Below are 21,813 nucleotides of genomic sequence, written 5' to 3'. Positions count from 1 at the left end.
TAAACAGGCTGTTTGCTTTGCACCAAAGTTGGGACATTACATTTGTTACAAATCTTGGTGGGAACATATTGAAAATGTTTATGAAAGTATCACTTAGTAATTAGAACAGTAATACCCCAAGAAAAACGAATGTAATTCATTTATTACAGTTTTATGGAAATGTGATTCCTGCCAATAATGTCCCTGCCTGTCTACATTTTTTTGCAACACTGTGTATAGTGAATCATTAAAATATACTATCCCATCTAGTACTGTATAGAGCAGTTACATAGCCCTGTGATGACTAAATCATCACCAACTCACCTGTTACCATTTTAATACATTTAAATCATGCATACTATAAATTCTAATTTTAGTTCCACATGTTATAAAAGATTGATTTTTCTGTCAGATATAATAACCAAGTCAGGGTGAGGTTCTTTAGTTTAGATTCAGATTATGGTGCCCTGTGTGAGAGCATCTACACTATAAACACCCAAGAGGTGTTACTTGCACTTTATATGGTACACTTTTAAAAGATGTGATCTCCACCTTCCACAATGACAATTCAAACCAGTCAATGCTCATCATCATCCTCTGCACCCTCCACTCACACCAGACCCCACAGAACTGTCCCCCCTTATGAAGCACACTGTACTTACGAGCCTAGGACCTCTTTGAATTCGAAAATCTTCTTTATGTCTTCCACCTGTTTTTTCCAGGAGGTGCTATTCTCCCCGTTTTCCCGAGCCATGGCAACAAGTATTACTTCGGATACCAACGACAAAGCAAGAGTTCAGTTTAGTGTACCCCTTCCTCTTGTGTGTTCTCAATTCCTCTTTCAATACTTCCTGCTTTACTCAACCCCAGATCAGAAGTAGCGCTAATCAGTATCAATCTTTGTATATCTGACTGCACTGTTACATTGAAGATGTAATAGAGTATCTGCTTGTGGTGCTCAGCAGCCGTCCCCAGCCTAGTAGATGTCCTGATCATGCACTAAGCTCTAGACTTGGAATGTCTTGCCTCAGCGTTCCCTTGCACTGAGGAGAACTGGAGAGCAGGTAACCCCTTGTCACAGCCAGCTCCCTATAGACAGCAATGCATGGCTGTGTGATCAGACACAAGCAGGGGGTGGTGCTGCCAATTGCGGTCTGGGCTCCCCCTACTGCTGCTGCCTGTCGGTGTGTGTTGAGAGGAGCAGGACACACAGGCTTAGTGCACGTTGTTATGGGGATATCACACAGTAGGTGTGTGCTCCCTACTCTGCCTAACAGCCCTAACTCAATAATGACTTGGAAATAATTCGCATTGCACCAAAACCCCACGCACGTCAAGGAGACTCCTTTCCTGTGGGCTGGACCTGTCCGATGGCGGATCCAAGATCTCACTGCAAAAAAAAAAAGCCCCGAAAAAAAAAAACAATAGCTCAATAACGAGCAGCCCAACAGGAGAGAGGGGATTAGTAGGAGAGGCTCGGGGAACCCTGCACACAGCATAAGTAGTCTGCATTTATCATAGTTTAAGGGATGCTCAGAGCCCCGGAACCTGCCCAATTCATGCATTGGGACTACACCAATTATCTGTATTGCAGTAGTACGGAGTTCTATAGATTCATAAGACAAGTGTATTTAGACCAGGCTGACTTCTCAATGCCATTACTACTAAAGTATGAAAGGAAAAGGAAACAAGTTATAGCTGAAGTCTTAACTTATCTAACGCCAGCTTGTCGTTTTGTATATTTAGAATTGGCGCTGAAACCTGACACGATATATAATGCTTGTCACTTATTTTTTATTCTGCATTGAAATTCTCTTTTTACAAGGTGCAACTGTCGCTTCGTTTGTCTTTTATATTTATGACCACTAGAGGTCAGTGCATTTTAGTATACAGAAAAATACAAAATACTTCTATATAACTCCATCAGTTTTTAGTTGACTGGAAACTTCATTTTCATTCAGCTTTGCAAATTGTTGTCGAACGTGATTCAATTTAAAATATTAGAAATAATTACCTGATAGACTGCAGCTGTACAATTTATTTCTATGTATTTGTTTTAATGTATAAGCAGATTGCATGATGCCAAAAACAAAATGTAAAAATGAGATAAACAGCAAAAAAGAAGCAGCTATATTTTTTGGGTACTATAGGAACAGTAATTTGCTAGGTTAAAATATTGTCAAATTCCTTTAAAGATTGTCTCTAATAACACTCAAAAGTAAAATTTACACCAGCAATATAACGTGTAGCTGCTTGCATATCACTCCATTTCACATGTTGTTTACAGAATATATTGTGTTTCCTGAATGATTTCACTGGTATGGATCACTTAATACCAGGCAAACTGCAGCAATATGCATGCAGATGGCATATATCTGGTCTAGTATACTGGATGATAGAAGAAGTTGCAACAGAGCCATTGTAGATAAATGTTCAAATTTTGCATGCATATTATTTTGGTTTGCTCCTCACGCCCATAGGCGCACACAATTAACTCACAACTTTACTAACATTTGCATTGCAAATGGCCTTCTATTTGGCGTGTAATAATCATTCAGTGACATCTGCAGCACTGACTGATACATCACAATCACATTTAGAGGAAATGCTCACAATTATGTGTATTGCCATGCAAATGTTTTCACCTGCTTCTGTTTGGAGAGATGACATGGAAGAAATATAGACAGTTATAAATTGGTAAATATACTCATGTAAGGGTTCGTCTAACTACTATCGCTGCCAAGGTAATAAGTTATTTAGTTTGTGACTTTTTACCTATATGCATTTATTTTAAGTAATAAAATGAGTACAAGCAAAAGCTTAAAAGGGTTATTCAATCATAAATCAAGCAATTGTATTTGATTAAACAACAAATAAAAACTTACAGGATTAAGACCATATAAATCTAATGCATACTTGACAACTTTTCCTCATTGGCTTCAGGGAGATCCCGGGGAGGCAGGCCTACAGGGGCGGGGCTTGATGAATCGCATCATTTTGGCACCGCCCCCTAAACGATTGTCTCAATTTCGGACAATTACAGCAGGTTGTGGGGCTAAGATGACGCGATATTTGCATCATTAAGCCCCAACCCCACCACTTATCTATTGCGCGGGCGAGATCCGGGAGGTTGCCCTGCTCTCCCGGGAGCACAGGAGGTCTCCCAGAAATGCGGGAGTCTCCAGGACATTCCGGGAGAGTAGGCAACTATGCATTAAAGAAAAGCAGCTAATGAATCTCTAGAGACTGAGATGTCTTTTATATTTCTGTGTCCATTACTGAAGTCATGTTGTCTTATCTGTCAGACTTTGATTAAATCAAGGTCTCCATGAAAATGACCACCTCCATAGGCATCAATACATGGACATAGGACACAATTTCTGAACTGTGACATCATGCCACAGATGGCGAAGCCAACCATGTCTTGTACTGGCTCAGCATCAAGGAGAATGCCAGAATCTTCAGGGAGTGAGGGAGATCACCCCTATTTCAGGGAGTCTCCCTGACATTCAGGGAGAGTTAGCAAGTATGATCTAATGTGAGCACTAAGCTGCTCCCCACAAACAGTAGCAGATCTGGAGCAACCAACATTGCATACTCTGATTATGTATTGCGAGAGTATCTCTTCAACAAGTCACAATAGTATGCATAAAGGAAATAGGCATAGAGAACATATATATATATATATATATATATATATATATATATATATATATATATTATACATATAGTGGTAAGATAGAAGGACAGGTCAATTGCTGAAGCCAGAGACAATACACAGGAAAAGACATGATCAAGGGAGTAGCCACTGCTGTGGAAGGGAGAGGAGGTCCTTTAACCCCCTTCCACTTCCCTCCTCGCTCTCTGCTCTCGACTTGACCACAGACTTCACTTCCAAAATTGAGTCCATACGTCATGACATCTACCATCAGTCTCTTCACGCCTCACCCTGTCCCCCCTCACTACCAATTTTGTCCCCCCATCCCAGTGGCCTCTGTGACTGCTCCACCCCCTGCTCCCCCATTCCTTAGCCCATCCACCTTCTCTTCCTTCACTCCAATATTTGCAGATGAAATCTGCATCCTTCTATCCTCCCCACCTGACCGCTTGACCTCACTCCCTCTCAGCTCCTCTACTTCCTCTCTCTGGAGGCCTGCTCCCATCTTGCCCACCTCCTGAACCTTTCTCTTTCTTTTGGTGCCTTCCCCTCCACCTTCAAACATGTTCTTGTCTCCCCAATACTCAAAAAACTATCCCTAGACCATTCTCTCTAATTATTTCCCTCATTCCTTTTGTGTCCAAACTTCTCGAATGGATCATTTCACAACCTTTCTCTCATCTTAATCCCTCCTTCACCCACTCCAATCTGGATTTTGTTCCCTCCATTCCACCGAAACTGCCCTCACTAGGGTAATGATTGATCTTCTCTTCGCTAAATTTAAGGGACACTTCTTTCTTATTCTTCTCGAACTCTCTGCAGCCTTCGATACCGTTGACCACTCCCTCCTTTTGCAAACTCATTCTATATGCTTCTGTGATGCTTTCCTCTCCTGGCTATTCTCTTATCTCATCATTCGCTCCTTTTCAGTTTCTAACCTGGCTCTACCTCCTCTCCCCTTACCTCTCCTTCACACCTCACATTCAGTACCTCTCAAATTCCTTGCCCCTACACTTCCAAAATCTTTTCTTGCCATGAAGGCCACCACGCCTTGATTATTTTTTAACCTCCTTCTCTCTGGCCTTCCCATCTTCCACCTTGCCCCTCATGTTTATCCTGAATGCTACAGCCCACCTTATTTTTCTCTCCCCCCTCTCTATTTCTGTTGTCTTTACCAGTTGCTACATTGGCTCCCTGTGACCTACAGAATTAAATTTAGACTTCTTACCCTCACCTACAAAGCTCTCAAGCAATCCCCCCCCCTACATCCTCAACCCAATCTCTTCCCGCATTCGCTGCCGAGCGACCACACTTACCTCTTCCCACTCCCACCACCAGGACTTTGCCCGGGCAGCTCAGCAGCTCTGGAACAATCTCCCACTCCCTGTCAGGTTAGTCTATAGTCTCCAAGGCTTCAAGCATGCCATTAAAACTCAGTTGTTTATTCAAACTTATCAGCCCTCCTAACTCCTCTGCCTTGGCTATTACCTCAACCCCCCCTCCTCACACACACACACACACACACACACACACACTCGGTGCCACCCTATTTGTGTTTTCCCCTTCCCTCTAGGATGTAAGCTTTCACGAGCAGGGCCCTCTTTCCTCATGTTCTCCTACTTTTCCATTATCCGTCTGTAGCTCTAGGCCTGCTTCCCTAGCCCAGGACTACTTCACTTTGGACTTTGCCATCACTGTTAGGCTGGGTACACTACAGGGTTTTCAGCAGATTATCAGACCTATCACCCAATAAACTACTGTTCAACCTTATATTGCATTAGTGTGTACACTGCAACGATGAATGTTATTGTTCTTCATATCATTTCATTTGATTTTTACACCAGACTATAAATCTCATTCAACGATGTTCCAATTCTGCAGTGTGTATGCACTCACTATCAGGATCTCTACAGAGTCAAAATCTTTTCAGTTGATGGTTTTGACTGATGAAGAACACAGATCTGAAGGTAAATCTTGTAAAAAAAAAAAACGTGTATAGTGTTTACACATGAATCGGCAGGCTGATTCTGACTTTTTTTTTTATCAGTCATTGGTAAAATCATTATAGATAACACATAAGGAGAAAATTTCTGTAGTGTATGTGCCTAGCCTTTCTCACTATCACGTAAACAACTTGATCTGCATTATCAAGTACTGTAAGTAACTTGTTAATCAGTATGTCTGGTCTTTGTATTAATCTGCTTTTCATTTAGTAAGTAATGTATTATGGATCATTGCTGTCTATTGTATATTACTGTAAATGTCTTGTACAGTGTCGCAGACCTTTTGTGGCACCATATAAATAAAGCATAATAATATTAATAATGATAATGATTATTGTTATTTCTTTTAATAAATTCAACATTCACATTTTGTTCTCTGTGATATTTCATTTTAAAGCACGAAAACTCCAAATTAGTTTTTTTAATGTTACATTGTTTTATGTTCTTTAATTCTTTCTTCCTGGGGTATCAATATTGAGAGTGGAAGAGAGACGCAGATCTTGTGCAGAGCAGAGGTGTCCAGTTGGGAGATATTTTGAGACAAGTGAGGAGATGTATGTCGGTGCAATTTTGTTGACGGCCTTGTATGTTAGTAGAAGAATTTTATATTGGATTCGTTGAAATACAGGCAGCCAATGTAGAGACCGACAGAGTGGCAGAGGAAGAACGGTTTGCAAGGCAAATCAATCTAGCCGCTACATGCAAAATAGATTGTAGGGGTACAAATCTGATTTTGGGAAGACCAGGAAGGAGGGAATTGCAATAGTCAATGCGGAAGATGATGAGTGCATGAATTAAGGTTTTTGCACTGTCTTGTGTGAGATATGTGCGTATTCTGGAAATGTTCTTTAGATGTATGCACATGATTTAGATATAGAGTCAATGTGGGGAATAAATGATAGTTGTGAGTCAAGGAATACACCTAGGCAGCGAGCTTGCGGGGTGGGATTTATGGTCACGTCATCAACAGAAATAGAAATGTCAGGCAGGAAACTTCTGTTATTGACAGGGCATATTATTCAGTTTCTGAAAGATTAAGTTTGAGTTGGCAAGAAGACATCCAAGATGAAATGGCAGAAAGACAGTAAGTAACACGAGATAACACAGATGGTGAGAAATCAGAAGAGGATAGATAGATTTGTGTATTATCCGCATAGAGATGATACTGAAATCCAAAGGAGCTTATTCGTTTTCCAAGAGAAGTAGTGTAGATAGAGAATAGAAGAGGACCTAGGACTGAGCCTTGTGGTACTCCAACTGATAAAGGAAGCGGAGCAGAGGTGGATCCAAAGAAATTAACACTGAAAGAGCGATTAGATAGGATGGAAACCAGGATAGGACAGTGTCTTTAAGACCTAGGGATTGTAGCGTTTGTATGAGAAGAGAGTGGTCAACAGTGTCAAATGCAGCAGAGAGATCCAGGAGAATTAGAAGAGAATAATGGCCTTCAGTTTTTGCTGTGATCAAATCATTGACAACCTTAGTCAGCGCAGTCTCTCTGGAGTGTTGAGAGCGAAAGCCTGACTGAAGAGAATCCAGTAGGTTGTTTGCTGTAATAAAGTGTGTGAGGCGAGTGTAAACATTTCTCTCGAGAAGCTTGGAGGGGGATGGGAGCTGAGAGAGAGTTTGGGTCAGAATTTTGTTTTTTCAAAATAGGAGTAATCACTGCATGCTTGAATAGTGATGGAAAAGTACCAGTAGAGAGAGAGGGAGATTACAGATTTTAGTTAGACGTGGAATGAGCACAGAAGACAGGGACCTACCAATTTGTGAGAGTACGGTATCAAGAGGACAGGAGGTAGAGTATGAAGATGAAAAGAGAGTAGAAACTTAATTTGTGGGATCAAATGAAGAGAGATTGTCAGAGGGTGCTACTAAGAAATTTAGCTGATTGCTTGTCGTAGGAGATGATACCATTTCAAGTCTGATCTTATATATTTTGTCCTTGAAATAGGAAGCAAGATCCTGGGCACTGATGGTAGTTGGAGGGTTTGGGGTGGGAGGATTGAGAAAAGATTTAAATGTGTTAAAAAGGCATTTGTGGTTAGAAGCCTGAGCATAGATGAGAGATTAGAAGTATGTTTGTTTTACAGTGTCCAGAGCATTTCTATAGGAGTGGTAGATATCAGTATATGTGATGAAATAATTAGAGTTACAAGATTTACACTAGTAACGTTCTGCTTTACTAGAAAGTATTTGTAGAGTTCGTGTTACTTTAGTGTGTCACGGTCAACGAAGTCTACGCAGAGTATGTAGAGTTGCTGGAGTGACTTGATCAAGGGCAGTTGTTAGGGTTTGGTGAAAATTAGGTACTGCCCAATCAGGGTAGGAGAATGTAGAAATTGACAAGAGAAGGTGATGAAGAGAGGTGGAAAACTGTTGAAGATCAATAGAGTTAATATTACTGCAGCTGTGAGGAGGCTTGTTAGAGTTTGACACTGGGGAGGGTAAAGAACTGGGAGTGATCGAGTAGCTAATAAGGTAATGATCCAAGAGGGGGAAATGAGTGGTAATAAAATCAGAAACTGAGCATAGTCTAGAGAAAACAAGATCAAGACAGTGGCCATCCTGGTGACTAGTGGGTTCAATCCACTGGGAGAGGTCAAGTTAGGATGTTAGAGAGAGTAGTTTGGAAGCAGTATTGGAACTTTAGCAATGCAGATGTTGAAATCACCCATGATGGTAGGGATGTCAGAGGATAATAAGTGAGGGAGCATTGCAGAGAAGTGTTCAAGAAATTGTTGGTATGGTCCAGGGGGGCGATAGATGACAGAACACGCATAGAGAATGGGTTAAAATTCCTAATAGTATGTACTTCAAAAGATGTGAACGTGAGTGGTGGGACATTTGGTAGAACTGTAAACGTTCACTTTGGGGAGAGAAGTAGTCGAACCCCACCTCCTTCTCTGCCTCCAGGTCTCAGGGTGTGGGTGAAATGGCGACCACCATGTGAAAGGGCTGCAGGTGAGGCAGTGTCTGATTGCGTGAGCCATGTTTCTGTTATTACTAGAAGGTTTAGGTTGTTTGAGAGGAAGAGATTGTGTGTGGAGGTAAGTTTGTTACAAACAGAGCGTGCATTCTAAAGGGCACATTGAAAGGACTTTGGAAGAGAGGGGAGGCAGGTGATGTGTTTGAGGTTTGCTGGATTTCCGTAGCGTTCAGATATGTGTGTGGGAGAAGTGAGGGGGACCTGGATTAGGTGATATTTCACCAGCTAATAGAAGCAGGGAGGAAGAAAGATAGGAAAGATGATTGCAAGATGTGTGTCCTTTTAGTTTCTGGCAACAGGGTGAGGCTGTTAAAGTTGAATTTAAATAGGAAAAGAGTTCATGAGTGTTAAGTAGAGGCAGGCCCGGGGCTCCCATTAGGCAACCTTAGGCAGGTGCCTAGGGCGCCGGGACCTGCAGGGCGCCGCTGACTAGATTTTCTTATCTAGTCAGCGGTTTGGGACATAAGTGCAGCGGCGGAGGAGCGCCTGCTGCTCTTTTGTAGTGCCCGGGCCGCCCGATGCACTCACATGATCACTGATGTCAGTGATCATGTGAACTTCCCATCGTCCGGCGCTCCATTAATAGTTTCACACTGTCTGTCACTGACAGACAGTGTGATTAAAGTTATTTACAGACGCCTCCCTCCCCTCCCAGCATGCACAGCTGTGCTCCACCCTCCTCCTTTGTTGTGTGAGAAGCCGAGGAGCGGTGGGCAGCCATTGAAGAGGTCCCCTGCACTTGCTGACCAGCCTTCAGGAATAAGAAAAAGTGAGTATCTCCATATTTATTTTATTTTTTATTATTATTTTTTTTGTATTATTTTTTTCTTTTGCATCATAATTATTTTTTTCTATAAGGGCTACCCATGCTGTATCTTTGATTTAAAAACTATGGTGGATAAAATAATTATTTTTTTCCACCTCATGCCTTATATTTAACTTGCTGCACTGAGGTGCAGTGGTGTGATGCAGAGGGGGGTGCAGTGGTGTGATGAAGGAACATATGTGTGATGAAGGGACATGTTAGGGCCATCCATTGCCTTTAAGAAATGAATAATTCATAGGCTTATTGTGTCAAGTTTTTTTCTAGGGATGAGCGGGCTCGGATTGCAGAAATCAGAACACCCCCCGAACAGTGCAGATCCGAGCTTAATCCGAGCACTGTTCGGGGATTCCCGGCGATCGCAAAACTCAAAATGAGGCAAAACCTCATAATCCCGCCGTTGGATCTCGCGAGATCCGGATTCATATTAGTCCCCGCTGCCCGAAGCCATCTTCATTCGGGTGTGTTAGTGGTGTCCTCTGTCCTGCTCATTCCTGTGGTTCTGTCCTGGTCAGTCCAGTGGTGGTGTCCTGCTGAGTCCAGTGGTGCTGTCCTGTGCTCTGTCCTGCTCAGTCCAGTGGTGGTGTCCTGTGCTCTGTCCTGCTCAGTCCAGTGGTGGTGCTGCCATAATTCCAGTGGTGCTGTCCTGTGTCCAGTACAGTGGTACTGCTATATAAGTTCACTGATCCTGCAGTATGGGGGGTATTCAATTGTTAGCGTTAACGGGAAAAAACGAGTGCTCAAAAAATATTACCGTATATACGGTAATATTGCGCGAGAAAACCGTTAATATGGTAGTTTACTCGCGGAATTTCAGCTCGGCGAGCTGAAATTCCACAAGTAATCACGTATTAACGCTAAGATTTTTTGAGCGCTCGTTTTTTTCCGTTAACGCTAACAATTGAATACCCCCCTATAAGTCCATTGGTACTGCTATATAACAAAGTTCACTGATCCTGCAGTATAAGTCCATTGGTACTGCTATATAACAAAATTCACTGATCCTGCAGTATAAGTCCATTGGTACTGCTATATAACAAAGTTCACTGATCCTGCAGTATAAGTCCATTGGTGCTGCTATATAACAAAATTCACTGATCCTGCAGTATAAGTCCATTGGTACTGCTGTATAACTCCAGTCCAGTGGTACTGTCCTGTGCCGCATATAATTTTTAAAGCCTTTGCCGGGTGTGTGTGGTTTAGGGGTACGCTCTCTTGTGCTGCATATAATGGAGTACAAAAATTTGAAGGATAAAGTAGGGAAAGATCAAGAACCACTTCCTCCTAATGCTGAAGCTGCTGCCACTAGTCATGACCTAGACGATGAAATGGCATCAACGTCGTCTGCCAAGGCCGATGCCCAATGTGATAGTAGAGGGCATGTAAAATCCAAAAAGCCAAAGTTCACTAAAATTATCAAAAAAAAATAATTAAAATCATCTGAGGAGAAACGTAAACTTGCCAATATGCCATTTACGACACGGAGTGGCAAGGAACGGCTTAGGCCCTGGCCCGTGTTCATGACTAATGGTTCAGCTTCACCCAAGGATCTAAGCCCTCCTCCTCCCTCCCCCCTCTAAAAAATTTAAGAGAGTTAAGCTGTCATCAACAACACAGCAAACAACTCTGCCTTCTAAAGAGATGGCATCACAAATCCCCAAGGCGAGTCCAAGGGTGTTGGTGGTTGCGCAGCCTGACCTTCCCATCACAGTACGGGAATAGGTGGCTCCTCCCACCATTTGCAGCACGCCCTCTGCATATGCTGGAAGGATCACCCACAGTGCAGTTACAGATTTGGCTAATGAAGGTGTCAATGTTGTACACCGGGAGATGGCTATTGATGTAGCTGGCGCTGAGGAGGAACTTGACGAGGAGGATGCTGATGTGGTTTTCTTAAATGAGGCACCAGGGAGGGAAACAGTTGTTGTCCATGGAATGAAAAAGCCCATCGTCATGCCTGGCCAGAAGACCAAGAAATCCACCTCTTCGGTCTGGAATTATTTCTATCCCAATCCGGACAACAAATGTATTGCCATATGTACCTTATGTAAAGCTGCAATAAGCAGGGGTAAGGATCTTGGCCACCTAGGGACATCCTCCTTTATATGCCACCTGAAGAACCTTCATAAATCTGTGTTTAGTTCAGGAACTGTGGCTAGGACCGTCAGCAGTCCAGGGACACCTAAATCCCTTGGTGCCGTTGTATCCACAGCAGCAACACCCTCCTCGTCAATCTCCTCCTCGATCTGGATCGGAGATAGTCCTGCAGGCCATGTCACTGGCATAACTGAGTCCTCTTCAATCCGGGATTCTTCCGGGGGATCCTGCAGCGGTACGCCTACTACTGCCGCTTCTTCTGTTGCTGCTGGTAGTTGGTCATCTTCCCAGAGGGGAAGTCGTAAGACCGCTACGTCTTTCACTTAGCAATTGACCGTACAACAGTCGTTTACCATGAGCACGAAGTACGACAGCAGTCATCCTATAGCAAAGTGGATAACTGCAGCCTTGACAGCTATGTTGGTGTTAGACGTGCGTCCGGTGTCCGCCATCAGTGGAGTGGGATTTAGAAGGTGGATGGAGGTATTGTGTCCCCGGTACCAAATCCCATCTAGATTCCACTTCACTAGGCAGGCGATACCCGGGATGTACAGAGAAGTATGAAAAAGTGTCCTCAGTGCTCTGAAAAATGCGGTTGTACCCACTGTCCACTTAACCACGGACATGTGGTTCAGGGCAAACTAAGGACTATATGACTGTGACAGCCCACTGGGTAGATGCATCGCCTTCCGCAGCAGCAGCAGCATCAGTAGCAGCATCTCCAAAACGCCTGCTCGTTCCAAGGCAGGCAACGTTGTGTATCACCGATTTCAGTAAGAGGCACAACACCGACAACCTCTTAGAGAAACTGAGGGAAATCATCTCGCAGTGGCTTACCCCACTTACACTCTCCTGGGGATTTGTGGTGTCAGACAACGCCAGTAACATTGTGCGGGCATTACATATGGGCAATTTCGAGCACGTGCCATGTTTTGCCCACACAATAAATTTGGTGGTGCAGCATTATCTGAAAAGTGACAGGGGTGTGCAGGATATGCTTGCGGTGGCCCGCAAAATTGCGGGACACTTTCGCCATTCTGCCACTGCCTACCGAAGACTGGAGCACCATCAAAAAAGCCTGAACCTGCCCTGCCATCACCTCAAACAAGAGGTTGTGACGCGCTGGAACTCCACCCTCTATATGCTGCAGAGGATGGAGGAGCAGCAAAAGGCCATTCAAGCCTACACAGCCACCTACGACATAGGCAAAGGAGTGGGGATGCGCCTAAGTCAAGCGCAGTGGAGACTGATTTCCGTGTTGTGCAAGGTTCTCCAGCCGTTTGAACTTGCCACACGAGAAGTCAGTTCCGACACTGCCAGCTTGAGTCAGGTGATTCCCCTGATCAGGCTGTTGCAGAAGCAGCTGGAGAAAGTGAGGGAGGAGCTGGTAAAGCATTGCGATTCCACAAAGCATGTAGCTCTTGTGGATGAAGCCCTTCGTACGCTTTGCCAGAATCCGAGGGTGGTCAGTCTTTTAAAGTCAGAGGAATACATTCTGGCCACCGTGCTCGATCCTCGGTTTAAAGCGTATGTTGTGTCTCTGTTTCCGGCGGACACAAGTCTACAGCGGTGCTGATCAGGAGATTGTCCTCTGAAGAGGACCGTGACATGCCAACAGCTCCTCCTTCATTTTCTTCCACACCTGTGGCTGCGAGAAAACAGCTGAGATTTCATAAACAACCCGCTGGCGGGGATGCAGGGAACATCTGGTCCGGACTGAAGGACCTGGCAACGATTGCTGACATGTCTACTGTCGCTGCATTGGATTCTGTCACCATTGAAAAAATGGTGGCGGATTACTTTGCTGACAGCATCCAAGTAGACATGTCAGACAGTCCTTACTTGTACTGGCAGGAAAAAAAGGCAGTTTGGAAGCCCCTGTACAAACTGGCTCTATTTTACCTGAGTTGTCCCCCCTCCAGTGTGTACTCCGAAAGAGTTTTTAGTGCAGCGGGGAACCTGGTCAGTGAGCGGCGAAGGAGGTTGCTTCCGCAAAATGTTGAGAAGATGATGTTCATCAAAATTAATTATCAATTCTTCAATGAAGACCAGCAATGGCCTCCAGAGACTACAGAGGGACCTGTGATTGTGGAGTCCAGCGGGGACAAATTGATAATGTGTGAGGATGAGGAAGTACACACTGAGGGGGGCGAGGAATCAGAGGATGAGGATGAGGACGACATCTTGCCTCAGTAGAGCCAGTTTACTTTGTACAGGGAGAGATGAATAGCTTTTTTTGTGTGGGGGCAAAAAACAAACCAATTATTTCAGCCACAGTAGTTTGTTAGGCCCTGTCGCTGAAATGATTGGTTTGTTAAAGTGTGCATGTCCTTTTTCCGCAACATAAGGGTGGGTGGGAGGGCCCAAGGACAATTCCATCTTGCACCTCTTTTTTTTCTTTGCCAGCTTGTTTTGTGGGGGTCCAAACGAACCAATCATTTCAGCCACAGTTTTGTAGGCCCTGTCGCTGAAATGATTGGTTTGTTAAAGTGCGCATGTCCTATTTCACCAACATAAGGGTGGGAGGGAGAGCCCAAGGACAATTCCATCTTGCACCTCTTTTTTTGCCATTATGTGCTCTTTGGGGCCTAGCTTTTTAAACTGCCATCCTGTCTACCAATGCAGTGCCACTCCTAGATGGGCCACGTGTTTGTGCCGCCCACTTGTGTCGCTTAGCTTAGTCATCCAGCTACCTCGGTGCAACCTTTTGGCCTAAACACAATATTGTGAGGTTTGAGGTGTTCAGAATAGACTGGAAATGAGTGGAAATGAATGTTATTGAGGTTAATAGCGTAGGAGTGAAAAAAGACCCAAAAAATGGATTTTAGCAGTTTTTATGCTTTTTAAAAAAAAAAATCAGAACCCAAAACCCAAAACCTTGAGGGGGGTGTTTTGGCAAAAACCCATTAGAACCCAAAACCTGAAGGTAATCAGAACCCAAAACGCGAAAAGTGGCCGGTGCACATCCCTAGTTTTTTCCCCCCAAATCTAACACCTGGATACCTCCCCTCTAGAAATCCTGTGTCTGCAGTGGAGTCTGGACAGCGTTCTGCATCAAACAACACGGCATCTGGACCGCTGGAGGAGGTAAGGCTAATTGTTTTTTTTAAACACAAATGCACACAGTCGAGTAGGTATGGGTCTATGAGGCAGGTATTTGGTGTGTTCGCGAGGGGAGGGGGGGGGGGTATCTTGAAATTTTGCCTAGGGCGCTGAGAACCCTAGCACCGTCCTGAGTAGAGGTGAGTGAAGTAATAAAGGGGCAATGTGGACAGAGGTGTGTGTTGCAGGATGGGTGAGGGATGATAAAGTCCTAAAGATAATGCCATGAAAGGAGAGAGAGAAAAATAATTTGGCAATCATTGGTATTAAGTCCAAAAAATATTTCCTTGTCATTTTCCTTTTCAGGCATTCAGTGCATTTCATCCTCTAATTGCACTAGTTTAGCTTGATACCATTAGCAATCTGTTATTTACCTAACTTAATTATTGCTTTAATATTCGCCTAGACATTGGGGCTAGGATGCATTTCATATGTCGGTCTTGCTTGGCATTGTTCACTGCTTCCATGTACTTCAGCATGTACAATTCCGTTGATTTTATCCTTCTGCAAGTGTGTGACTCCCTTTTGTGAGGATGCAGCTGTCATGGTTAAATGTCATAACATTACCTTGTTTGGTGAGTTATTTCACTGACAACAGGTTGCTTTCAAGATTAATTACATATAGTATATTCTTTACTGGTATATTTTTGTGAGTGTTGGGGAGACTGTCAGTGGCGGTAATCTTCCCCTATTTAGGCCATTCACTGTTCACAAGCTTTGGTTAGTAGTTTTGTCTTGCTTTGGTCAAGGTGAAAGTGAAATGTTTTATTGTTAGTCATATGACTAGTAGCTTCAGAGTCAACATAACAGCGTCGGTGCATCATGTTTTAATGATGCACCCAAACTGGTGTTAGAGGGAGGCTTTAAACATGAAGTGTTGTCGACATTTTTTTGTTTAGAGTAGTTTATTTCCAAACAAGGTGTCACGATCAGAGCAGAAATATAGGATCCCTGGATCTGCCTAAGTTAGCACTATTCTGCCCAGAGGCGCGGAGTCTAACAGGACAGGTTGTCTTCACCAGAAACCCCAGCAAGTAGTTATGGGATTTGCAACCACTGCCCCGCAGGTCGCGGCCCTCTGAGAGAGTGTTAGGCAAGACCCGTATGGAGAGTAGAGGAACAGGAGAAACTCTGCAGAGAGGTACATCAGAGCAGCGGGGTAGACTTGAGGAGAAGATAGCAGTGGACGAGTAGCACTGAACAGCAATCAAGAAATCACTGAAACAGCGAGCTAAACATGAGGAGGTGATGGTTGTGGATGAGAGGCACTGAACAGCAACCGAGGATACACTGGAACAGCGAGGCTGAACAAGCAGGAGCAAAAGGAGCCACATCTTAACACTGTAAGAGTTTGACACACAAAAAACAGGCACCTGGCAGGGTCAGGTGCCTTAAATATGCTGCTGATGAATGAAGCACCTGTAGCGGGGAAGGAGAGGGATAAAAAAGGAGACCGGGTCTGCGCATGCGCAGACCCGAATCCAAGATATTGGGGCATGAGAATGCTTCTAGTGATCAAGCATTTTGTGCATTAAGAATTTGGGATACTAGCTTTACGCTTATGAAGACCTTTTATTGGAAGGCCTAACAAAAACAACCATGGCTCATTCTGAATTGGGCATTGAACAATTTTGCTGAGGAGCTGTAACACCTCTCTCCAAAAAACATCCATTATGGTACATAACTACCAAATGTGTAGGACGAATCCAATACCACTGCAATTTCTCCAGCACAGAGGTGAGGTGGTGCTATATATTTTTGAAGTATAGACAGACCTAGTTCCCATCTGTAATTAATTTTGAGTTCTCCTTTATTAGAGTCAAATAGGATAGATGGCATTCTGTTGGCACTATTGGCTTTATTAATTTTCTTCTTCAGCTGACTCATTCTAGTTTTCCAAACTAAGCAATTGACCTTTTAAGTATCAACTAGATTCCGTGAGCTTTTAGTTTATTTTTGGAAAGGAATACATATTTCTGATTACATTACAGCAACATTTTTCTGTGTTTTCATGAATGCCCACAATAAATAGTCTTTAGATGAAGCTTAGCTAAGCTTAGTTAAGTTTAACAATCAATGCTTTCCCATTTTCTCATTTTATCAAATATTTACTTTCATGTAAGCAGAAATTGAGAGAACTCCAAATATCAGATATTCATCAAAGTTATGAGTTAGAGTTATGATGATGGTTTAAAACTTCTTCAGCACACCGGAGGAAGCATGCATCTGGCTGGACACAGAGGGGGCTGCAATGGGAGCATCACAGAGGGGGCTGCAATGGGAGCGTCATGGAGGGGGCTGCAATGGGAGCGTCACGGAGGGGGCTGCAATGGGAGCGTCACGGAGGGGGCTTAAGAGAGATATGAGGGTAACATAAACAGTTTTTTTTCTCTTGTGAATGATGACACTATTCTCTTAATTTTAGACAATAGGGACCCCCGTCCTATGTACCCTGGGCCCCCCAAAGCCTTAATCCAGCCATGGTTTAAATACAGCCCATAATCCCATATTGTTTTCATCCAAATCTGATTCTCAGTATTTGTTCTTGAGCATATCATATCATATTATTTTGTGACAATGATTCGGTACAAAATGAATAAAGCAGCAAACGTGAGCTTCAGGCTAGGGGTCTGTGTCGAAAATGTACTATGGGGACCATTAATCAGTAGTTAAACCCCTTGTTCTGTTTGCTAATGTAAGCATCTAAGGTGACTTTGTTTTGTGTTTGTTCAATTAATAAACACTAATATGAACATATATGTGCTAATATGCCAAATACTTGTTTTAACCAGAAAGAAAATTAGTTGTCAAGTTTAATATCAAAGTAAAATGCAGAGTTTTTATAAATGTAGCATTGATAGCACTTGTTTTGCACACTTTCTTATGCAATAGTTTTCAATGTAAATTTGTAACATTTCATAAGGTACGAAATAGTGGTACCACATTACTAAGAGAATATTTTACTTCCATTCTGAACATTTTAGGAAAATTATTGGGAAAATTCTTTGTTTCAATTTAATGCAATCTTATGTGACTTTCAGTGATTTTACTTGTACCTTCTGGTGACAACCACCATAAGTAATTTGGCATTCTTGTAAGCCAAATCTGTTTCCAATATTCTTCAACCTTAAGGGGATTTTCTAACCATAGACAAGGATAATTATTTATCAGCTATAAAGTTCCTTATATTATTTAGTAGCTATATTTTATTTGCTTATGTCAGTCTCTTAATTTTGTATCAACATAAATAATCAACACCAAATTTGAAGTAATAACCATTACACAAAAGCAATAAAAATAATCTAAATAAAGAAGCACAAAATAAGCATTTCTAAATGAAAGTGTGAAATCACCTTTTGGTAAAACCACAGTGGGGCTGATAGGGAGTTGACCACAATTGCAACCCAAATCACAGGCGCAAATTGCGTTTACAGAGTTAGCGGCAAATGTAGCTTATGCATGGCGGGACCCCTCAGGTTAAGTGTTGAAACACTTAACCCGCCATTCCCGCTTTAAATTAAGTGTTTCAACACTTAACCTAAGGGGTCCTGCCATTGCCGCTTTAAATTAAGATTTATTCAGGTCGTGATGACTTCAAAGTCTTGTGCCGAACATCTGTGTAGTCTGAATAACTTGCGGGGAGCATGCTGCTGCGATCGGAGATGTAGAGCGTCGCTTTGGAGGCAAGTCTGGTTATATTCAAATCGGATTTTTACACATTCGGATTTTCCTTGCTGGTGTCCTCTGTGTCGGAATTTTCCACATCATTAAACCGTACCCCACCCACTTACATACATACCTCATACATCTCAAATCTCATATCAAAATACTCGTCCTCTTAGATCTACCTCTGACCTACTCTGGCCTAATTGTCTCATCTCTGGTAACCACCTCTCACTAGCACCTACAAGACTTCTCCCATGCTGCTTCCCACTTACGGAATTCCCTACCACGCTCAATTAGGCTTTCCTTCAGCCTTAAAATCTTTTTTAAAGCTTACTTTATCCCTGATAACATTATTCACTCTAATACACACAGCTGTCCCAATCTCCACTGTAAGCCACACTTGCTCATTTTGTTTCAGCTGTGCCCTCTTCCACTTATAATATAAGCTCTGTAATGAGCAGGGTCCTTCATACCCTTTGTTTTCATGTCTGAATTTATTTTGTCTGTCTTTGTTTTATGTACGTCCTTTCCATACTGTATGGCGCTGCAGAGCACTGTGGCAACTTACAAAACTACGATAATAATAATATAGCATGACACAGCAAGGGTAAGCATAACACAACTAGCATAATGTAACACAAGTGACAAAGTTATAGTGATACTATACCAGTAACATACAAAAGGTCATTTACAATGAAAGCAGGCTACAATGCAAATAAAGGCAAGAGAACAAGAAAGGATGGTGGGGGGGGGTGACAAGAAAAATGAGGGTCCTGCATATGAGAGCCTACATTCTTAAAGGGAGGGGTTGGAATTGAGACATGAGCAGGATACACAGAGGGGAGGTTGGTGAAGGATGTGGGCAGGGCCATCTTTACGGGCCCCCGGGCAAAGCAGTGCATCGGGGCCCCTATATATATTATATATATATATATATATATATATATATATATTATATATATAGGGGCCCCGATGCACTGCTTTTTTAAAATGTACTCGCTCAGTGACCCTTGAAGTTTTTCTTTTGCAGGATTTTTTTTTTGCAGGATTATTTATTTTTATTAAGAGCCTTGTCTATGGGGCTCCCTTGCCCCTGGGGCCCCCGGGCACTTGCCCATCGTGCCCAATGGAAAAGATGGCCCTGGATGTGGGCACAGAGGAGGTGTTATCTGGTGGACTGTTGAGCTTTGATGAAGAGGTGAGGTTATAAGGATCATTTGAAGCATTGATAGTTGGGGGAGAGTCTGATAGAATGATGGAGAGCATTCCAATTGGGGAGTGGCATGGGAGAAATTTTGGAGGCGTGAGTGGAATGTGTTTACAGGATGGGAGGGGAGATGGTCATTGACTGAGCGAGAGAGGGCAGAGGAAGTATGGAGGCAGATGGGTTTGGAGATGTTAAAAGGGGGAGAAGAGGGCAAGGGCCTTGTCGGTAAAGTTGAGGAGTTTTAATTGGATTCTATAGGGCATAGTGAAACAGTGTGGGGTGTAGCAAAGTGGGGGCATAAGCAAAGCAGTGAAAGAGAAATATGATTTTTGCTGCACCACTAAGGAGCAATTGTTCAGTGTTAGATAGTAGCAGGTGAAACCAGACACAGCCAATAAAGGAACAGAGCACAGCAATATTTCAGTGCTTGATAACAGCAGATGATACTGGAAACAGCCAATGCAGGAATAGTTCATTGCTTGATAGCAGCAGGTAATACTGACACTGCCAACAGAGGAACAGAGCTCTGTTCAACACATATAAGCTTCACTCTCAAATAGTATACAGAAGAACTATACAGCACAGCAGCATGTAGCAGCAGGACGTCCAATTGCACGCAAAGAAATATGTCATAGTCAAATAACGCAGGGTCAGAATGGCAACCAGCTAGCAGCAGTAGTCAGTACAAAGCAGGGTCAGAATCAAAGTACTGGTAACAGGATTGCTGGATGGATACAAGTCTGAGAGACTCAATCATCTGGCAGGTAATCTTTACATTGACTGGATCTTATAAACACAGGTCTTCCCTCCAGCACCTGCACAGCATCAATGTTCATCAGTAACACATCAAATTAACCATTCCTGTGTTTCTTCAGGCCCAAGCCAACTGCCAATCTAGAGAAGGCTTTGTGTAATAGTTCCTAGCAATTGTCCTGTAGTGTACTTTCTTAATAATAAATGTTACTCCAGGCCTTTGGAGCCTCATATATGTCACCACAGCATTAGCATCTAATTGACTTCTGCAATTTATTTTGTGACTATGAAACTCAGAAGGACCACTCTAAAAAAACACTTGTCTATGGTTATGATCACCCATTGTTATAATATCCCCTACACTGTGCTGGTATTCATAACAATTAAGGGAAGTTTTGTGCTGGGCTGTATCTTTTCTGACACTGCTTAGAAGCCTGGGACAAATCCTTCAGTACTGGCCTTTTGTTCGAAAGGGCTGTTCATATTTATTGTTACCCCTGATGTCTTAGAAAAACGTCCTGGGCTTATGACAGGCTTTTACTTTCTGTAGGAATTCTGATCCAAAAAGATAGGTATTTTCTAGTTTGGAGCATCCGATCGCCTTAGGGGTCTAGTCGGATAAGCATACCAATATAAGCCATCTGGTATGGTGGAGGCTAGTTAAAAATTAAAGGTTTGACATATTAAGCTGACTCCAGCTGTGATTCAATCAATGCAATCATAGAGGCCATAATGAATGCCACCGTTAAAAGGAGAGGACCTACAATATCAGCTAATTTAAAATGGATATTACAGAGTAACTGGTTTATTCTGTTTTTATATTTTTACCTTCTAATGCTACTAGAGTTGAGTCATTTGCTGGGGTCAGTAGTGCTTGAATATCAGTTATGCCAATATAACTTTGCAAAGGTAACTTATAATGTTCTATTAGAGGTATCCTAAAGGCTAAGCATGTAAAATCTAATTCTTCAGTGAGTCTGATTTAAAAGGGAAGGTGGATGTTTGTCTTGTAAGTCTGGCCTCGTCATTTGTATATCACTTATTTTAACCCGTTTACAAGAACACATTGAGGTACAAGGGACAAAGACTCTAACCCTATGCTTGAGCCAAAAGCGTGTGTGCTCTGTAACCTTTCCAAATATACAATTTTTGTTAGTATCCTTAGTGACCCTCAAATAAGGTCTGTTACAGGTCTAATGTTTTCTCCTGAAATGCAGGGAGACCTGAGATGAGGATAAATCACTGTCAGAGGCATGTCTGGCAGGAAATCTTTTCTTATATGTAACATGATGAATAGGAAGGGCTAATAGGGTCTGTCCTCTTTCTTTTAGCTTTTTAAAACTTACTAGATCAGAGTATAGGAGAGAGCAGCAGTGAATTAGTTACACTAACCGATACTGCATGCTCCATTGTTTCCACTGAATTGAAATATGAAGAGACCAGGAACAAGCTCCTTAAGACCTCAAACTCAGTTACATGACCACCCACCACCCCACCCCCAGGTGGGGCAGTAAGGGGACATAATCAATGTAATTC

At 42.8% G+C, this 21,813-nt stretch overlaps 1 protein-coding gene across 1 annotated transcript in view; it reads right to left on the bottom strand.

Annotated features, from left to right (window-relative positions):
- The window catches only part of CAMK1D (calcium/calmodulin dependent protein kinase ID), a 272,636-nt gene extending 271,240 nt beyond the window's left edge, over positions 1-1,396 (bottom strand). The window contains exon 1 of the mRNA XM_075208648.1: positions 642-1,396. Within this exon, the coding sequence (XP_075064749.1) occupies positions 642-733 (92 nt within the window). The 5' untranslated portion in view covers positions 734-1,396. The remainder of the gene's footprint in view (positions 1-641) is intronic.
- Between the last annotated feature and the right edge of the window lie 20,417 nt (positions 1,397-21,813).

This window comes from Mixophyes fleayi, chromosome 4 (genome assembly GCF_038048845.1).
Source record: "Mixophyes fleayi isolate aMixFle1 chromosome 4, aMixFle1.hap1, whole genome shotgun sequence".
Classification (NCBI taxonomy): domain Eukaryota; kingdom Metazoa; phylum Chordata; class Amphibia; order Anura; family Limnodynastidae; genus Mixophyes; species Mixophyes fleayi.
This window is presented reverse-complemented; position numbering and strand designations above follow the sequence as displayed.